At 40.5% G+C, this 21999-nt stretch overlaps 1 protein-coding gene across 4 annotated transcripts in view; it reads left to right on the forward strand.

Moving 5' to 3' along the window:
• CRACR2B (calcium release activated channel regulator 2B) overlaps positions 1–21226 on the forward strand; it is a 49635-nt gene extending 28409 nt beyond the window's left edge. For 3 of the 4 annotated variants that reach the window (XM_063289300.1, XM_063289302.1, XM_063289303.1), the window contains 3 exons: positions 1290–1477; positions 2823–2894; positions 4700–6480. In XM_063289300.1, coding sequence (XP_063145370.1) covers positions 1290–1477; positions 2823–2894; positions 4700–4856 — 417 coding nt within the window. In that variant the 3' untranslated portion in view covers positions 4857–6480. Of the gene's footprint in view, positions 1–1289; positions 1478–2822; positions 2895–4699; positions 6481–21018 lie in introns of those variants that run through there. The other variant, XR_010066859.1, reaches the window with a different exon arrangement.
• The last annotated feature ends 773 nt before the right edge of the window (positions 21227–21999 follow it).

A 21999-nucleotide genomic window follows, 5' to 3' on the forward strand; every position in this document is an offset into this window, starting at 1 on the left:
GGAGCAATGGAATTTGTTTGGATAATTATTCTAACCATATTGCTGGTTAGAATAATTTATAAATTAAATTTATAATTTATAAATTAAAAATCCATACTCTTAGGATAAAATGGTAAATATATTAATTATTTGCTAGACTGTTAATTTGCAGATTGCTTTTTATTCATTCACATGATCTCTCTTTAAGAAACATTTCCTAAGTAGGCTACTGTGTTCCAGTTTTGCAGATGAGACACGTAAGAGTGCAAATTATACTCTCATCTTATTTTGGGCACTTTAATAAGTTTATTGTTGGATATGATGGTGATTTTGATGAGTTGTTTGGGTAGCTATGGATTTTTGTCAATTATTAAGACTTTCCCAATAAACTAAGAATTGTGTAAAATTTAAATAGGAACCTGGCACCTGGACATCTAATAATGTGTCTTAAGGCTTTTAATGCATTTGTTATTACATATCATTAAAATGTAAATGTAGTTATTTAGGTTTTGAGGCAAATGACATTCTGGCTGCATATCATATATTTCTACTCTTGTCTAACACTGCTTTTGGTACAGGTGGTCCTTGTTTAACGACCACTCGTTCAGTGACCATTCAAACTTGCGACAGCATTGAACAAGTGGTACTTATGACCTCGGAGCTCTGGCTGTTGCAGCGTCCCTGAAGTAACATGATCCTTCCTGGCGCTCGGTGCACAGTTCATGATTATGATGTTGCAGCATCCTGTGGTCATGTGGTTGTCATTTGCAACCTTCTTTGCCAGCTTCTGACAGCAAAGTCAATGGGGAACCAGGCAGGAGGTCACAAATGGTGACTATGTGATGTCCTTGCTTAATGACCTGTGGTGATTCACTTAACAATGGCAACCAGGAGTGCTGGAATTGCCCTCACTAAGCTGTGTGGTCATGTGACATTGTGCTTTATGACCATGTCACTTAGTGATGGCAATTCCAGTCCCAATTGCCACTGTTAACCAAGAACTACCTGTATTTCCACGGGGGTCATGGTTCAAGTCATGGCAGACTCTGATACATAGTCAACCTCATGAACTGTTACTCATGTTGTACTTCCTAAATAGCAAATATTGGTTGTAGCAGTTGCCAATCTTGTCATGTTTTCATGTCCATTAATACTGCAACTAGCCAGGTATACTGGTATGATTTCATTGCGCTGTACAGATTTGATTTACAGATGCTTACTTTAAATGTTCTTATTACAATCCAAGATTTCTTTCAGGCTTCTTGGTTCTTCAACTATATTTACTTTGTTTTATAAATGTCTATATTTAGTTGGAACATCAGTTACAATGCCAGAACACTGAGCAGCTAGAAATGCGAGTGCAAAATGAGAGATTACGAATTCTGAGTGAAAATCTCCTGGGTCAGCTGGAGAGGACCAAATGGGAGCTGGAAGTAGCTCGAAGTCGCTTGCAGGAATTGCAGAAAGCAGCCCAGGTAGAGCAGGAACAGAAAGACAGGTATGACCGGGGGGCAGGGCAGGATATAGAACAGCATCAGCTAGTTAGAATTTAAATATTAGAAAAGCAATGCCATTGTATGTGGCTGCTGAACACTGATGGGCTCTGTAAGGATGAACATCTTCTGGTATTTTGTTTTCTTTACTCCACTGCGATCTTTACAAATCTCAAGGACACAGAAGGCATAGTACCTTTATTTTCCTTGAGATAAACTAATGATGGAAGTCTTTTTCCATTTACGTTTTCTAGACGCTTATGAAGGAATTAGCTTGGGTACTAGACATTCCAGCATTTAAATATAAAGCCTTCTATTGTCAAAACCCACAGGGCATAACAGTCCTGGAACAAAACAAATATTAACTATCTCCACAGAAATAAATTACTTTAATGTTTAGAAAAGTATGGTGTCTTTTGAAAATCATTGCTGCCAGTTGGGTAACCAGTTACATTATCAAGCGGTAAATAATTTATTTGCTAGTACTTAATTGACCAAACCCTGCATTCCATGGTAAACAGAGATAAGAGATTGGGCCTGTTGCCTATGTAACAATTTCCTGCATCTTTCCGTGATGTGTTCTACTTCAAATATGTTGAGCATTAAATCCCAAATGCCTATGCTCTCAGGGATGATGGGAGTTGAAATCCAGCATATTTGGAGGGTCAGAGTTGGTGATTGTTGAAGACACAATTACTATCCAGTATCCATAGATACAAAGTTCTAGATGAGATGGCTGTTTCAAAAATAAGAATACTTAAAAGCTACTTTGGGTGTGCTCAGTTAAACATGCAGTATATGTCACTTAGCCTGTATCCTTAGGGCCAAACTATACCTTGTGCATACATGCAGCCATTAGTAGGGAAGAAGTGGGTGTAAGAAGGATACATGCATGCATACATACATACGTACAGGCCTTTGCTACATTTTGATTTAAGGCAGCTAGGTAAAATATCTGTGTCTATCAATCTGTCATGACAATAGGCTATTAACAAATAATCTAGTTTCATATCATGTACTAAGCCATTGTTTGTTTTAACCATGTTCAGTAAGTCAAAATGGGTGGGTTTACACATCATACTAAATCATAAACTGCAGCTTACAAATGACCATGGTTTGATTCATACACAGAATTAAGCTAAAAGCACACAAGCCACATTATGCCATTGTGCAACATGTGAACTCAAGTAGGGGGTCCTAGTTAGGGTTAACTTACTTAGACCATCCTTCATACACAGTTGCTGGCAGAAGGTTTAGTACTGGTATGTATTAGGCAATATTAATGTTTGCAAAAGAATAAAATGTGAGTTCACAATACATGAATCCCTCTTTTCCTTGCTTCTACCCCAGAGATATATTTCAAGCCTCTAAGAATATGCAGAAAGAAAAACAAAGCCTCTTGCGTCAATTGGAGCTCCTCAGGTAAGAAAGGCATCTGGAAGACTCTCTGGAGGGCATCTTTGTCTGGACTGTTCCCTGGAAAATATTCAAATAAAGCAGCTACAGAAGGTGGACCTCTTTAGGGAGCCACTAGATGTGTTACACAATGGTAGGAAATTAAATGAAATATTAAAAAGGGGGATGGGAAATGGACTTTTGCAATTGGGGGCTTTTGACTGAATTACAGGTAGTCCTTGCTTAACAACCACAATTGAGACCAGAATTTTGGTTGCTAAGCAAAGTGTTCATTAACCAAATCTGACCCGATTTTACGACCTTTTTTGCAACGGTCATTAAGAGAATCACAGTGGCCATTAAGCGAACCATGTGGTTGTTAAGCGAATCACATGGTTCCCCATTGATTTTGCTTGCCAGAAGCTGGCAGGGAAGGTTGAAAATGGCAATCATGTGATCATGGGACGCTGTGACAGTCATAAATGCGAACCAGTTGCCAAGCGCCCAAATTGTGATAAAGTGACTGTGGGGACGCTGCAACGGTCATAAGTGTGAGAACTGGTCGTAAGTTGTTTTTTTCAACACCATTGTAAGTCTGAACCATCACTAAACAAATGGTTCTTAAGTGAGGACTACCTGTACAGGGGGGAAGAAATAGCAATGATCTCTTCCTCTACCTGGGGCCAGTTCTCCCAGGATGCTTGTGATGCCCCAATCTTTATACTTGAAGATACAATTCCATGGGAAGGAACCATATAATCCAAACCTGCAGTTAAGGAGAAAACAGTTCCTTGAGTTTTGAGAAGCCTATAGCAGAATCAGCTGCAGGGGTTATTGGCCACATTTACTGTACAGATAAACAGATAACAATTACTCAAGATTTATTTTGATCATGGTGTATAGAAGAAACAAGAAGCTATCATGCAGACAAAATAACCTTGACTTGTATGACTATTGTTTTTTTCCTCCATTTCTTTTTCAGTAGAGCCCCAAATAAGCTATTTTGTGTTCAGAATAATAACACAATTAGTTATGTTAATAATTTAATTAGTATAATTAAATATTTGATTGACCAAGAATTAACTATAGTCAAATATTTGTTGGCGCATTGCCAAATGTGAAGTTTGAACTCAGAATCTTCTTGACTAGTTGAAATTGGGTTGATCCCGCATGATGGCTGCCTTACACAAGCAGCTGCTTTCCAGAACAGTCCATTAAGTGCAATCCAGATGACAAAGAAATGTGTGAACTAGCTTTTGTGGTTGTAGAAAGAATAGCCTCTTACCTTCCTTGTCCTCTCTGTCTGCTAAGGCAGTATTCATACAACAAACCAATGCACAGGTTAGCTTGCTATTAGAGCCCAGTGTGGTTAGTTTATAGCTTAGAGGTTAGTGCCTTATGCAAATTCAGAACATTTGATTAATCACATAAATCACTGATAAGTAAACCATAGGTAAGCAGGCAATACAAATACCGCTTAAGGGTTGCTAATGACTGTCACTGGTTATGAAATCTTCTACAATCTGGTGCCTTCAAAATGTGCCTGGAAATTACTGGAGTTGTAGTACATCATATCTATCAGTAGGGAAGTTGGGTCATTTCCGCACTAGTGACTAACAGCATCTTTGAGAGTGCAAGTGCAACCGTCACTGCTAAAGTAACAGTAATCTGAACAGGCTTTATATTACTTCAGCAATGGCTGGGTGATGCTATGAATGTGTCCTAAGTCACTAGCATGGAAATTACCTACTGTAAGTCTGGATGCAGGGAAAGGGCAAATGTGAATACTGTAGCCATAACACTTGCATTTGTCTCACTTTTCTCTGGAACAGGGAGATGAACAAAAAGCTACGGGATGAGAGAGACATGGTTGAAACTAAGAAGACGGTCAGTCTGAAAAAGAAAATTTTAATCCCCAGCCACCTCTCCTTTGCCTGCTGTTGTTGCTGCCATCACCTGGGGACATTCCATTTACCTGGGGGATTCTAACAGAAACCCTGGGTTTAATTGTTCCTTTGTAAGGATGTTTCCTTTGTAAGGAATGAGTCTAAATGGAGCAAGGGCTGCATTTTGCAAGCCATTGCAATAGATCAGCATAGCTTGTCCGTTCTTGACTATAAACGAAAGACTCTCTAAACAGATGTTCTTTGGACTGGAAAGCACAGAGGATCTTTTGCACTTTTTGAGCTCTTTGCACTAAAGGTAAAATGCAGAGGACACATTAGCTGAATCTATGCAAAACTGAATCTTCCTCACGGAGTTCAAAGAATACATAATGGTCTGCTCCTTCCCTCTATTGTCACTGTTCCTGACAGCTTGGGAATTTGTACCCACCAGCCCCATGCCTTACTCTAATCCAGCATTTCTCAACCTTAGCAACTTTAAGATGGGTGGTGGACTTCAATTCCCAGAATACCCTGGCCAGCATGGCTGGCCAGGGAATTCTGGGAGTTGAAGTCTACTCATCTTAAAAGTTGCCAAGGTTGAGACACACTGCTCTAGTCTATAGCTAACAGCACTGTGTACCAGCTTTTTTGCCATATTTCAAGGTTTTCACAGTTGTGTAGTTCTGTAAAAAACTTTGCATGTCCCTTTCTGCTACTTACCTAGGTCTGCTCCTGCAGTGGGACTTTTCTCCCCCCGGCAACTCCCCCCACCCTTTTCTATGTATGCATGTGTAGACATATGCACACAGACATGCACATACACTTGTATCTATTTGTCTCAGGGGAATGAGATGTATACATTCATGAAGTATATCCCAGTAGATTCCGCTGTACAGGCATAACCCAAATGTGAGGTAGAAATGAAACATGAGCATGAACTAAAGAAGACTCATGTGATTCCAGAGAAGGATATTCTTGCTTATTCATAAATGAAAGCATGAATGATCAAGAAGGAAAAAAATAAAAGTGATTAACATCTCTGGTCAGCTCTGTTGGGCAATCATAAACAGTAGTTTGAGGTGTTTTTTTTTAAACTTGATTTATTGAAGCTGCTAAGTAAAATTTTGTATAGAGGAAGAAGGGGATCTTTTCAGTGTGATGTCTTGTTTTCTGCATGTAGATTAATGTGTGTTATTTGGCTGAATATTTATTTATCTCAGTGATTGATTGATCTGTGGAAGTATCTCCAGGTGAATAAATGATGGGAATACATATTACCACCCTCCTGTATTGTAGATAGTGCAAGGTGTCTCTTCTGTTTGGTAATATTTTCATGTAATTATAGTTTCCCAGAGAAATAACTATTGACATTGTTCCCAAAATCCTGTGATCTATTAAACTGGAGCATATACAGAAACAAAGGATTAATAAAATCATGCAAATAGAAATTTTGGTAAATGAAGCTAAATATGAATATTTAAAGAACATTGTGAAGTCATATTTTGCACACTCTGCTTCTTTACATAATGATCAAGTTGTAAAGGGTTCTGCTGGAAAGATCCAGAGAGGATGACAATCAATACCAATTCCTGAAGGTACTTGGCAGTCAAAGTGTTCCTCATTTCTTCCTCCTGGTCCTCCATTGGGAGTCCAGAGGCTGTACTTTCATTTTCTGTTGTTTATTCCTGCTCTGTGTGTCCAAGTCACATAAAATAAAGACCTATTTGTCAAGAAGTAGCATGTTCCATCCACATCTTTAGAATAATGATGATACGCACAATAATGTCTCTAATAGCTATTAGTTAATATTAAAATGACTACCATTGGTAGCCACTAGTAATTGTTATATAATGGCTTCCATATCAGAAATACCATACCTGGAATACTAATTGCTGTTTGCACCCACAGGCATCTAGTTGATTACAGTAAAGTACAGGATGTTGGATAAGTTGTTCACCAAGTAAAGCTGTTCTTACGTCTTAACCAATTAAGGAATAGATTTCCTTTTGCAGTTTTATTTTTCCCCAAGATGACAATCGGAGGAAGTTGAATGCTGGTGGTGGGGATAGGAGATGGTGGTTGTGGTTGCATTCATTCCATTCATTCATTCATTCATTCATTCATTCATTCATTCATTCATTCATTCATTCTGTACGGCTGCCCATCTTAGCAAGTGACTCTGGGTGGTGAACAATCTTAATAAATTAAAAAGTTTCCATCATAAATACAAAAATTAAAATACACAGCAGCTGAGGAGGATGTCACAGTCAATGGTTGTTAGCACAACCAGGAGATGAGACCCTTTGGCGTGTATGTTTTTTGGTTGATGGGTGGCTTGGATGGACAGCAGAATATTTGTGATGGGTATGATGATGTGATGGGAATGACCTTGGGAGACAGGGGCAAGAACCACAGCCAGGGGAATGGTTGGATGAGAGGCAGCCTAGACCGCAGAAGGTATGTGGACGTGGCAAACGTTTCAGAAGGGACCCTGCCTAGTTTCTTGGGCTGTAAAGGCAAGGTGGGGAGAGATGTATTTTCAGACTTTCAAGATTCTGTTCATGTAACCTTACAATAAAGTAGGATTCGTTCATCTGGTGGTGTGTCCTGTCTGGACTACCTCACAAGGCTGACAGATATTGCAATATGCTCTGGTTGGGAACAGTGGACTGGAGCAGGGCAGGAACAGGATAGTGCACTGACAAAGCATCAGGAATGACTTGGCAGCCTTCGAGTTAGGACCTTTGTCTGGGATTGGTATGGTTGTACTTTGCACTGTGGAGGTTGGAGGCCCTGCAGGAAGTCCTCCATTTTGATGACTGTAGTAGGCCGGGAGGGGTCACAGTGGCAGGAAGGCAGGCAATTGGGAGTATATAGTCCCCTGGTGAGAAGAGACAGTTTGAGGCACTGCAGTGAGAAGTCATGGCAGAGGTAGTGGGGTCAAGTGGAGGTGCAAATGTTAGACTCACCCAAGCACTGCAACTGCCTGGACACAGGCTTCTGCATTTGCAGCTGGATTACTGCCTGCCTTTGTCTTTCTGGAAGATAAATTTACACTTGCCAGTTGCTGGGTTCACCTGTTGGACCGTTGGCTGATGACAGCCCTTCACGGTTGACCAGATGAGGAAACAGATACTACATGAGCTATTGGAAGTCTATTTTATTATGATAGGGTATAATAACTGAATCTTGAAAGCCTGACATATGCTTTCTCCTCTTACACTATAGAGAATCCAGGCAGGGCAATCTGGAAGTTTTACTTCATCCCCTCCCATCTATCCAGGCTAAGTTGATGTTCACTGTATATAACACTAGTTGAATTCCTTCTTCAAAGCCATCTCTGTACTCCTCTACACCTGGAGTGTTAAGATCTTGGACTTGTTCTGCATTGGGGGTTGGAGACTAGGCAGGCATTGTGCCAGCTATGAGCCCCACTGAAATTGGGGTCCAGCAAGGGGTGTAACGAATGTGTAAGGGAGGTGGTGAGCATTGTTGATCCTGATTACTCCTTGGTTATTTAAGGAGCCTTGGGAGATGGAATGACAGAAGAGGTGCCTAGAGTGCTATTTGAGAAGGATGAAGAGTGAATCTGTAAGGATTACATTGTGGTGATAAGAGTGACCCTGTTTAAAGTGACCTGCTCGCTGTTGGGGAGGCAAGGGCCTCAAGAACACCTCTAGGGCAGCTGTAAGGAATATTCTAGGCATTTGACAGTTGCCTGGATCTGCTGAGCAGGTCCAGTCAATTTGACTAAGCGTGGTCTTGTTCTGTTACTTGGGAAGCTATTGATCCTATGATTCCTGAGAATGGCCTGAATGGTCCTTTACAATTCTAGGGTTTTATCTAGTGGTTACTCAATGTAAAACAGCTAAAGGATTTGGAGAGCTGCTGCTGTTGATTGGAGTTAGATAAAAGAACACTGAATACAATTTTAATGAAATTAATGTCTTATACGTTATTGTCTATTTCATTGTGTTTGCTACTGTGGTTATAGAATTGTGTGCTTTCTACTGCAAGCTACATTCAGTCTTAGACAGGTTTGCATTTATTGCAAAAATGCAAACATTTTTGTAATAAATATCTTACCTGAACTTACTGTTATTAAGAGATCCAGTTTCACACACACACACGGTGTACCAAAAGTCACACTCCATAGACAATTTATTAATTACATTAAATGTTTGAATTGGTTGCTATTTTCTTCTATACATATACATGTACATGTACATATACATATACGAGCTAACTTCAAGAGGCATACTTTTTATACTGTTTTATAAACTTGAACATGTTGGTCTTCGGCAGTAAAATACGCTATTTTAACCTTCCCTAAACTGGTAGTCTTCAGAAGTGTTGGAGTACAACTTCTTGAAAATCAGGTGGACTAGTGAACATTGCCTTAAGATAAATTATACCAGAGCATGATGCTAAATTAAAAGGTCAGAAATCAAGCTGACAAAGCTGGTGTAACTATCCAAAGTATCCGCCTTAGACTAGTTACAGTGTGATCTATGTACCTTTACTTAGAAATAACCCTATTATGTTAATTGGGGCCTACTTTTAGATGAGAATGCACAGGGTTGCAACTCTAATGGAAGCAGTTTTTTTCATATAGTATCTCATTCCAAAGTATGTCTCTATGGTGCCACACCACTCCTGTTTTCCATGACACCTAGATAAGCTGTTTATTTGGCCAATAGAGATTTACATGTATCTGAAACGTTGCTGGTTATTTTGCAGCAGATGTTTAAAGCAATTGTATCCCACTGGAGAAAAGGGCCATTTTCTCACTGGTTTGTAACAATTCAGAGAATTACGCCATGAACTCTTTGCTATTTGGAACTCTTATCTATTTTCCCCAAGAACAGCAAGAAAGGGAAAGTCCAACAGGAGATGACCTGGATTCTACAAATTGGACATCAACGTGGCCATCAGTTGCCTCTTTGCCATTCTCCTAACTTTGTTCCCAAAGGCAGTACGGTTTTCAGAGAAGGTGTGATTATTTTTGTTTCCTGATTTTTGTTATTGGCTTCTCTCTGAAAATTAAATCTTAATGAAGTAGGTTTCACGGATGATGAGTATAAAGGTTCTGCCCCCTTGCCAGTGTTTACGAAGCTTGTATCTCATGTATCAGGAAAGATGGTGGGTTAAGGATTTTTTTAAACGCCTGATGTAGGAACACAACAAGCAAGCAAATCATTAATCTTATCCTCCGACAGCCCTCTGGCAGACAAATATGGTCTGATTTAAGCTATTTTAATGGCATGGGTGGGTGACCACAGAGTCCTTGAAAGTCAAATAAACCCACTCGTTTAGCAACTACCTTGATTAGTGACCATTTGCAAATACTATGGTAATAAATGGTAATAAAAATTCATTTTCTGACCAACGCGTGCATTTATGACCAAATTTCATGTGCCTGACAACAATGCACGCCGGAGTGAGAGTAACGCTGGAATAGCTGTACAGCAGAACTTTTTCTTGAATGAGACGGCAGCAACCAGTAATCTTCACAGCATCTCTCTTTCTCTCCAACACATGTTCACTTAGAGACCATTTCACTTAAGGACCTGGTTGTTGGAACAGAACTTGGCTGCTAAACAAGGAGTGGGTGTAGTATACACAAATCTATATTCAAATAATACTTACTTGTTTGCATTTTTTTTGAAGCCTAACCTTATATCAGGCTGTAGAAACTGAAGCGACAGTTGCTCACATTGTTACTTTTTCCGAATTATAGTGAAAACATGCTGCATTCTGTTAGCCACAATCATATTGTTAGCACCTGCTCATGACACCAATAATTTGCAATAGGAGAGCCTATAGTGCACACAAGGGGGCAGCATCGGATTAATGTTTTTCTCCATACCAAGAATACCAAGCAGGAAGCCTGGGAAGAAAAAGGGTCTGCTAAGCTTTCAGTCCGTCTTTGACTTGCAAAAGTCTCTATTAGGGAAATTGCTTACTGACAGATGCTACATTTACCTTTTTAAAAAAATCAGGATTGGAATGTTTGTATCTTGGTATGCTCAATCTTTTTTTGATATTTAGACTGTGTTGGGATAGAAATGGAATAAATAAATGAATAAACATTTATTAGAGTAAGTGACAGTAATAGGTAACTCTTCCAAACTCCTCAAAGAGTAATTGCAGCAACAGAAGATTTCTCTGCATTGTTTACAGAACACATTTACTGTAAATCTCAGGAGATTAGCTTTCCTGAACCTGGTGTTTTTTGTATGCCTAGGGCTATAATTTTCGTAACTTCCATAATGGGAAATTGCATTCTGGAAGTTAACAGATTGGAGAAGCTGGAAGTTAGTAGGCTGGAGAATAGATGAGCACCCAATTTCAGCAAAAAATATTTAGAAATGGAAGCCAGTATTCACATATTTGTAATATAATGGCTATTAACCCCTGGATTTTGAAGTATTTGAGCAATTCTGAACTTACCAGATACACCTAGAGAAGGAGGAGGATTTTCCTTTCTGCAGGACCAGTTTTCATGCATAACTAGAGCTGAGTTGGGAATTACATGTGATGAGCTGGATCTAGAAGCATTCTGCCAAGAATAGACAGGTTTAATGTAATGAAAGGGAATTCTGGATTTCATATTTGTGAAAATTAATCAAAGCATATCAGAGCTCTGTAGTCTGCATCTGAGGGGACAAGTCTGTTGCCATTTGATTTGTATTTGTGCTGCTTCTTAGCTAGGGATTCCAGATTGCTTGCTTGCATCTCATTTCCCTGTGACATTATGATGGACAGTGGATTGTTTGGCTTAGTGATGTTGCTCTTCTGTAAGATGTCTCTGGCTGGTTTGGGGCTGAAGTTCATGAACATTTATCTATGCCTGCTGTAGAATATATTTCCAATCCTGCTTCAAAAAGTCTGCTATAAGTGAACTTGCATAGTATTTACTAGTGCATGGTCAACTACTTCACTGACAATAGAGCTCATTTCAAGTGTAGGATTTAAATAATAGATTGGGCCACAATGCTAAAAGTTAGAATACCCTCTCCCTTACAAAGGCTGCGATCTTAAGCTTACAGTTATAATTGAAATTATTCAACCCCCATTGCAAATCAGGTTGTCAAAATGTACAGACTTTCAGCTGTTTGCAATGAACAAATCAAACAAAAGCAATTGGAATAGCTCAACCACTTCTCCAGTCTCAAAATCATTCAACCCCCTGAATAGAATCTGTCACAACAGTACACATACAGAATGCAAAACAGGTGTTGTCTCAATCAAGGGCTTCATTAGTTGCACCAGGTGTGCTTGAGCTGGAACACATGAACACCTGAACAGGGGTTTGTCGAGTGTCACGTTTGACCGCATGTTAGAAATACTGTATGGCTAAATCAAAAGAATGGTCCAAAAAGGTAAGAGAAGAGATCATTGCCTTTTACAAGGAACAGGATACAAAAAGCGAAGGCACTGAATGTTCCTAGAGACACCATTGGAAGCATAGTTTGCAAATTCAAAGTTAAAGGAACAGTGGTTACACTACCTGGACAGGGCAGAAAAAGGAAGCTGTCAATGGCTGCAACCAGATTTCTGAGAAGGCAGGTGGAGAGAAACTCTCCAGTGACTGCAAAAGACCTGCAGCAAGATTTGCTGGCAACAGGCACTGAAATTTCAGTGAACTTAGTAAGGCGCGTACTAAACACAGAAGGTTTTAGTGCCAGAACTCCAAGATGTACACCACTACTGACCCAAAAGCACAAGAAAAGTCGGCTCCAATATGCTCAAAATTGTATCAATAAGCCACAGAAGTTTTGGGATTCTGTTCTGTGGAGCAATGAAACAAAACTGGAACTTTTCAGCCTGATGGATCAGCGGTATGTCTGGAGGAGGAAGAATGAAGCATATGCTGAAAAGAACACTGTGCCTACAGTTAAGCATGGTGGTGGCTCAGTGATGCTCTGGGGCTGCTTTGCATCCTCTGGCACTGGAAACTTGCAGTGTGTGGATGGCAAGATGGATTCACTGAAGTATCAGGAAATCCTAGGAGAAAACATGATGCCGTCTGTAAGGAAGCTGAAGCTTGGGCGTCATTGGACCTTCCAACAGGACGATGATCTCAAGCATACCTCAAATTCCACTAAGGCTTGGATGCAGTAGTAGTCCTGGAAGATTCTACAGTGGCCATCACAGTCATCCGACTTGAACCCCATAGAAAATCACCGGTGGGATTTGAGAAGGTGGTTGCAGCACGCAAACCCAAGAACATTACTGAACTGGAGACCATTGCTCATGAGGAATGGGCTATGATTCCTCAGGAACGCTGCCAGAAGCTGGCGTCTGGCTATGCATCTTGTTTGTATGGGAAACCCCTGTGGAAGACTATTGTATTTCGAGGAGATAGGTTTGACATGGTCCATCTCCCTTGTTATTGCTTTTATAATGCTGAGTCCACTGTATTTTCAGTTGTATAACAGAATGTGTTGTTTACTGTATCTGAGTTGGTTCTTATCATTTTCTGTACTACTCCCTTTGGCAAAGGCAGAGGGGAACATTCCAGGTGTAGGGCGGTTGGGAGGATCCTGATTGACTACCTGTTTACCCCAGTGCTAGCTCCAGGTGTAATCAATCAGTCAGTGGCCAAAGGGATAAAAAGCCTGGCGGTCAGGGACTGGTTGGGAGCTTCAGCACTGATCCGGTACCAGATGCAGTGTAACTGATTGAAGGTCTTGGGGTCTCTCCCGCTGCTTTGCCCGGGGCTCCTAGCAGCTGAAGGGGAGATTGTGTGTCCAGGTGAGGTATATTTGCTTTATGTTTGCCTGCACTTATCATTCTTAATTAAATAAAGCATTACTTTTCCTTTACCTGTTGTTGTTTATTCGTTTAGTCGCTTCCGACTCTTCGTGACTTCATGGACCAGCCCACGCCAGAGCTTCCTGTCGGTCGTCAACACCCCCAGCTCCCCCAGGGACGAGTCCGTCACCTCTAGAATATCATCCATCCATCTTGCCCTTGGTCGGCCCCTCTTCCTTTTGCCTTCCACTCTCCCTAGCATCAGCATCTTCTCCAGGGTGTCCTGTCTTCTCATTATGTGGCCAAAGTATTTCAGTTTTGCCTTTAATATCATTCCCTCAAGTGAGCAGTCTGGCTTTATTTCCTGGAGGATGGACTGGTTGGATCTTCTTGCAGTCCAAGGCACTCTCAGAATTTTCCTCCAACACCACAGTTCAAAAGCATCGATCTTCCTTCACTCAGCCTTCCTTATGGTCCAGCTCTCGCAGCCATATGTTACTACAGGGAACACCACTGCTTTAACTATGCGGGCCTTTGTTGTCAGTGTGATGTCTCTGCTCTTAACTATTTTATCAAGATTGGTCATTGCTCTTCTTCCAAGGATTAAGCGTCTTCTGATTTCCTGACTGCAGTCAGCATCTGCAGTAATCTTTGCACCTAGGAATACAAAGTCTTTCACTGCTTCTACATTTTCTCCCTCTATTTGCCAGTTATCAATCAAGCTGGTTGCCATAATCTTGGTTTTTTTGAGGTTTAGCTGCAAACCAGCTTTTGCACTTTCTTCTTTCACCTTCATCATAAGGCTCCTCAGTTCCTCTTCACTTTCAGCCATCAAAGTGGTATCATCTGCATATCTGAGATTGTTAATGTTTCTTCCAGAGATTTTAACTCCAGCCTTGGATTCCTCAAGGCCAGCTTGTCGCATGATGTGTTCTGCATACAAGTTGAATAGGTAGGGTGAGAGTATACAGCCCTGCCGTACTCCTTTCCCAATCTTAAACCAGTCTGTTGTTCCGTGGTCTGTTCTTACTGTTGCTACTTGGTCGTTATACAAATTCTTCAGGAGGCAGACAAGATGACTTGGTATCCCCATACCACTAAGAACTTGCCACAATTTGTTATGGTCCACACAGTCAAAGGCTTTAGAATAGTCAATAAAACAGAAATAGATGTTTTTCTGAAACTCCCTGGCTTTTTCCATTATCCAGCGGATATTGGCAATTTGGTCTCTAGTTCCTCTGCCTTTTCTAAACCCAGCTTGTACGTCTGGCAATTCTCGCTCCATGAACTGCTGAAGTCTACCTTGCAGGATCTTGAGCATTACCTTACTGGCATGTGAAATGAGTGCCACTGTTCGATAGTTTGAACATTCTTTAGTGTTTCCCTTTTTTGGTATGGGGATATAAGTTGATTTTTTCCAGTCTGATGGCCATTCTTGTGTTTTCCAAATTTGCTGGCATATAGCATGCATTACCTTGACAGCATCATCTTGCAAGATTTTGAACAGTTCAGCTGGGATGCCGTCGTCTCCTGTTGCCTTGTTATTAGCAATGCTTCTTAAGGCCCACTCAACCTCACTCTTCAGGATGTCTGGCTCTAGCTCACCGACCACACTGTCAAAGCTATCCCCGATATTGTTATCCTTCCTATACAGGTTTTCTGTATATTCTTGCCACCTTTTCTTGATCTCTTCTTCTTCTGTTAGGTCCTTGCCATCTTTGTTTTTGATCATGCCCATTTTTGCCTGGAATTTACCTCCAATGTTTCTAATTTTCTGGAAGAGGTCTCTTGTCCTTCCTATTCTATTGTCTTCTTCCACTTCCGCACATTGCTTGTTTAAAAATAATTCCTTATCTCTTCTGGCTAACCTCTGGAATTTTGCATTTAATTGGGCATATCTCCCCCTATCACTGTTGCCTTTTGCTTTCCTTCTTTCTTGGGCTACTTCTAGTGTCTCAGCAGACAGCCATTTTGCCTTCTTGGTTTTCTCTTTCTTTGGGATGTATTTTGTTGCCGCCTCCTGAACAATGCTGCCAACTTCTGTCCAGAGTTCTTCCGGGACCCTATCTACTAAGTCCAGTCCCTTAAATCGATTCTTCACCTCCACTGCATATTCCTTAGGAATATTAGTGAGCTCATATCTAGCTGATCTGTGGGTCTTCCCTAATCTCTTTAGTCTGATCCTAAATTGTGCAAGAAGAAGTTCGTGATCTGAACTACAGTCAGCTCCAGGCCTTGTTTTTACCGACTGTACAGATGTCCGCCACCTTTGGCTGCAAAGGATGTAATCAATCTGATTTCGGTGTTGTCCATCTGGTGAAGTCCATGTATAAAGCCGTCTCTTAGGTTGTTGGAAGAGAGTGTTTGTTATGCAGAGTGAATTGTCTTGGCAAAATTCTATCAGCCTGTGTCCTGCTTCGTTTTGTTCTCCCAGGCCATACTTACCTGTAATTCGAGGTGTCATTTGACTGCCCACCTTAGCATTCCAGTCTCCTGTGATGAAAATAACATCTCTTTTAGGCGTGTTGTCCAGTAGGTGCTGCAGATCCTCATAGAACTGCTCTACTTCAGCTTCTTCAGCATTTGTGGTTGGGGCGTATATTTGGATCACTGTGATGTTAGATGGCTTGCCCTGAATTCGAATTGAGATCATTCTATCATTTTTTGGGTTGTATCCAAGCACTGCTTTAGCCACTTTACTATTAATTATGAAGGCTACTCCATTTCTTCTGTGGTCCTCTTGTCCGCAGTAGTAGATCTGGTGGTCATTTGATGTGAAGTGGCCCATTCCAGTCCATTTCAGTTCACTGACGCCCAGAATGTCTATCTTTAATCTTGACATCTCACCAATAACCACATCCAATTTGCCCTGGCTCATAGATCTTACATTCCAGGTTCCGATGGTGTGTTGATCCTTAGAACATCGGATTCGCCGTTCACCACCAGCACCGTCGGCCGCTAGCCGTCCTTTCGGCTTTGAGCTAGCTGCGTCATCACGTCTGGGGCTAGTTGAGCTCATCCTCTGTTCCTCCCCAGTAGCATTTTGACCATCTTCCGACCTGGGGGTCTCATCTTCCGATGGTATACCGACATATCTCTGGTTGTACTGATCCATTTAGTTTTCACGGCAAGAATACTGAGGTGGGTTGCCATTACCTTCCCCAGGGATCGCATTTAGTCTGACCTCTCTGTCATGACCTTCCCGTCTTGGGTGGCCCTTCACGGTTTAGCTCATGGCATCATTGAGGTGCTCAAGCTCCAGCACCACGACAAGGTAACGATCCTTTGCTGAAGTTCCTTTACCTACTGGCGTGCTTATTGCCTCCAAATCCAAAAAGAACTGCCTTTGGCAGAACATTGTTTGCAGCAGGTCATAACAGCAAAAGGGTGCTCTACTAAGCATGAAGATGCTTGCCATGAAGGGGTTGAATAATTTTGAGACTGGAGAAGTCATTAGTTGCATTTTCAGTTGACTTTGAGGATACCACTTGAAGCATTCATTGTGTTGAGCTATTTCGATTGCTTTTGATTTATTCATTGCAAACAGCTGAAAGTCTACATTTTGACAATCAACCTGATTTGCAATGGGGGTTGAATAATTTCGATTACAACTGTATAATAATCAACTCTAAAAATGCTTCAAGTTCTTCAACAGGCAATATGGATAACTGATATGTGGAACAGTTCAGATGCGCAGTATTTTTCCACGCAGACAATTCTTGGGGTCTCTGGCCAAATATTGTAATTTTAAGATGCAGAATTATATTTTACATACAAATATGTGTAATAAATCCTATTTACTTTGGAGTGTTGATTGTGTTATGAATAATCTATCAGAAGGGACAGAAAACTTTTGTAAGAGATGGGGATTCAAAAACTGGTTTAAAAAGACATTCTGATGCAGAATGAAGGGTTGAGTACTGTTTCCCAGTGCCACAATTTTCTGCTCTGTATTGCTTCTTTCTGAAGTTGGTGTGCTCAGAATATACACTGAACCAAAGATTTGTCAACCAAATTTTAATCAAGTGGGTTGTATAAAGCCCGACTGTATGACTCACTTATGGTTTAGCATCTTGTGTGAATCTAGAAAATTAAATTGAGTTAACCATGGGTAAGTATGCCATGCAAATCCAGCCATTGTTCTCCCCCTCAAAACAGCACTAAACCCACGTAGCCTCTGTAAGACATGAGAAGGGCTTCGAAAAGGACCAGCTGGACATTTTGCAGACAGATGTGTCTGGGGAAGACAGATGACCTGTCTTTCCTGCAGTTCAAGCCAAAATGGCCACAAAGAGGAAGAGCCATGCTTGCAGCAGACTTAAGTGGCCAATAAATGCTGGGAACACTTACCACAATCTCACTGGAACCATACCATCAGTGAAGCATCACAGATCCCATTCATGGCAAAAATTGTGTCTAAAGAAGTTTCTAGGGAAAACAGCTGCTTTAAGACTGGAACAGCTAAAGATGTGTAAGTACTTCAGCTCTGGGCTGGGAATGGGATGAAGGCAATATCATAAGGACATTTCATATCTATATCTCTATTTAAAAACATGGTTACTGGGGAATGTTTGTGCCACAATTAGGGGCAACAAGGAAGAGCCTTGGACTGAAATGAGATTTGCTTCTTTATGGCTTAGCATGTTTGCACGTGACATGTTAACATTGCCATTGCTGCAACGATTCTCAACTCTTGGGAGTTAACTTTGCACAGATGATAATGCTCAAGTGGATAAAATTCACGTTAATACAGTGATGATATGGAATGGATGCCTATTGTTATCTAGCTCTCAGTCATGCTGATTCATGAAGCAGCCAATAATATAAACTCATTAACATAAGCAGGACTTATATGCACAATGCTGTCAGTGTTTCTACTAGGGTAGAAAACATGCAAGATGTAGATATAGCCTGCTTGTTTTACCTTTCTTTCTGACACTTTTGCTATTAACAAAAAACACCACCGGATGGTGCAATTCTGTATAACACCCACTAAGATATCCCTGAAAGATTTAATGGAAAGGGACTATTGGAGGGATTTAAAGACTGCATCCATTCAAAAAAGTCATTGGCATTTATTGCTGTTTCTATACTTTAAAATTAAGCTCCATCTGGGGCAAAATGGAATTTAATCAGATGAACAATATTGCCTCCCTTTTCCTGTTTCCATGTGACAATTCTAATCTGAAGCACACACACAGTTCAGATATCTCTCTCTCCCTCCAATTTGTTTAATTTTGTGACCTGAATTTGAATAGGTCACAAAATTGGCCAGAATGGTGCCCTACAAATATGCTGGACTTCAATTCCATAATGCTTAGCCATGCTTAATTTCAACATCTCTGCAAGAAATAACTTAAAATACGATATAAAACTTTTCATGCAACATCTTTACAAATACAGGTAGAATGCCAAAAGAAGTGAAGATAGATGTTCTGTACACCTGGTCATTCAAACTGATGATGGAGACAGTTCCTAAAAACTGTTTCTGATTCAGGATTCTGGTACTGAGACCTTAGGGGCGCTCATCTTGAGCAATCTTTTTTTTTTCTGGTGATATCACAGGCATTTTGCTGCCAGAGTGAATTCAAAATGCTGGTTGTCACCTTTAAAGCCCTGTTTGCCTATTACTCTAAGCAAACTGTAAGCTGCTCAGAGTCTTCTGATTGGAATAGCACAGAAGAAGTAGAAATGAATGAATAGCAAGTTGAGGTGGCCTCCCATTCAGTTTACAACAGCCAGCTGAACTTGTAATCTATCTGTATTTCAACCACCACAGCAATGGGTCACTGTTCTTCACCAAAGCCTAGTGTGGCTTATGGGTATTATGCTTTTAAGGAGAGTCATTAGACACCTGTTAGATAGCTGCCCTAATACATCTAATTAATGTTAAATATATTGACTGTATTCCTTTCTGGAGTGGGGGTGTATTCCTGTTGTTTTATGTGTACTACTTGTTGTGTGTGCTTGGCTACCTTCCTGAAAATGACTTGGCTGTGGACCTCGGACCTCAGGCAGAGCCAGGGGGTGGTGCTAGATGAGCAAATGCTACACCTAGAAAAGCAGTCCAGCTCTTGCAATACAGAGTTGGTCATATATTATATACATAACACACCCACCTCCAGAAACTCGTTGACACTCCCAATTTCCCAGGATCTCCTAACTCAGGTCATCTCACTGCCTAAAGGAAAGAGGCCAACACAGTCGTGAAACTTGCTGAGTAATTTCAGAGTCCTGTTGCTCTTTCACAGCCCAAATGAAAGTTGTATCATAGGCTAAATATGTGTTGACACAGCATACGGCTGCAAAAAACCTAACACTATTTTAAGCCACATCATGAAAGTAAAATGTCCAAATCACAGGATGTAACAGTCCCACTCTTCTATGCTGGTTGGCCCCTATCTCAAATAGTATATCCAGATCTGAGCTTTAGACCTGAAGGAGGATGCAGACAATTGAAACAAATATGATCTTAGATTGAAAATTAAGTTGTACAAGAAGAAAATAAGGGAACAAGGCATATTTATCCTTGAGAAGACCCAGAGGGGCTCTGATAGCACTCTTCAAATACCTTCTTCCATAGAAGGAGATAGATCTGTTCTCAATCATTCCATGTGCAGGATACAAAATAATGGATTTAGGTTATAAGAAAGCAGTGTCAGACTTCAAGCCAGGCACGGCTATCAAATTCTTCCAAAAACATATTCCCACATTCAGGAACCAGATAACAGCAGAAGCTTCAGGGAGTCAGAACTGAAGTTGCATTATTGCAGACAAATACATTTTATATAAACTGTATGCAGAAGATACAGAACACAGAAATCAAGCTCTCTCTCTGTCAGTACTACAGTTTAAATCTTAACCATTTTCTTCCCACTGTTTCAAGTCAGTGGACTTTTTGGCCATTCTTTTTACGACTGGAACTGTATAAATTCATGTTTAGGCAATAGTTTTGCCTGGCCAGAGCAATGCTGGTCCCCACCTCTCCAGCATTAGGTCTTATACAGTAAGCAGATTTGGTTGACCATTAGGAAAATATTTCTAATTGTAAGAGCAGCTTGAAGCAGCAGCATTTGGCTAGAGAAGTGATGCTTTCTTTCTTGGTGTATACTGTAATAAAGCAGAGGTTTGACCATAATCTCATGGGGATGTTTTTAAACAGGAATCTTGGACTGACAAGGATGTTAGACTTGACGGCCCAAATGCCTCATCTCTATAATTTTATATAAACAATATAACTTTATATTTTCACCAGGCAAACCCTTTATTTAATCAAACATGTTGTTCAGCGTGTATAATCCATCTCTCTCTCTCTCTCTCTCTCTCTTAAACTCTGAAGTAATATTCTGAGCTGTTCAATATCTTAATTATTTTTATATGTTTTGTGCTTGTGCTTCCTTGGTGTACTAGTCTTTGTTTTCCACTGCGTTTGGCTGCTGCATTTTCTTTGTGATTGTAGTTTTGGAATTACTTCTTGCATTGATTTTACTGTCTTGTTTTATTAGGTACATTGTCCTGAGAGCCTCAGCTAGGGGATAAAACGTATACAGATAAATTCTCCAGATGACCCCTGGGCAACCAGAAGAGAAAGCTAGATATACTTTTAATCGCTCATGCCTGCTGGTTTCTGTTAATCGTGTTATCTGAAAAAAGTATTTCTAGATATGAGCCCTTCAAACAGCAGGCAAACACAGGGAAAAGTTTCCTTCCAAATCGTTAGCCTACTATTTTTAGCTATGCTTTCTGTTTCTTTTTGCTAGGGAGAATTAAACACTTTTGATTTTTACCAGTATCCACTGACACGGATCCCCACACCAACCTCTTAAAATGCTGTTACTTTGGCAAAGGGAAAGCGTTCCTATTTCAGCCATTTGAGGGATAGGGTAAGGAAGTTACTCCTCTGAATTGTCATCTGAAGAGAATTTCCTGCTTGGTCAACAATGACTCAGCTTTCGGGGCTTCTGATCTAGTCTTGTTCTTTCATTTCTTAAGCATCTCTGGTGGAGAGCAAAAGCTTTCCTCATCAGCTGAATGGGTTTGAACACATTCTCCTCAAAAGGCTCTGCCAGGAATTTAGAAGCAGAGCATATAGAATTATGAATGGAATTATGAGTTTCAGTCTTGCCATTTTTTTTATTCCTGGCCATAAAAGGAAATGTGAACTGCGGGCAAATTACCTTAAATAGGTCTAATCCCTTAGATATTTAAAAATCATAGATTAGAATTCACCAACAACACAAAATCGCCGCTAAAGTTCTTTTTCTCTGACTTGTTTTCCTCTGTGTCTACCACGGATTATGAGACCCTTGAGGAAGCTGCCATATCTATTCTTTGTAAACTACAAGAAACTATCAATCATAATAGCTATCAGTCATCCGATATATGAGAGACCTAGACAAAGGAAGAATAATTTCAAAATATACACATATTACGGAAGAACTAGAACTACCTCCCTGTATGCTTAGAAAGTACACAAACATTTTTGT

Source organism: Candoia aspera, chromosome 1, assembly GCF_035149785.1.
Source record: "Candoia aspera isolate rCanAsp1 chromosome 1, rCanAsp1.hap2, whole genome shotgun sequence".
NCBI lineage: Eukaryota > Metazoa > Chordata > Lepidosauria > Squamata > Boidae > Candoia > Candoia aspera.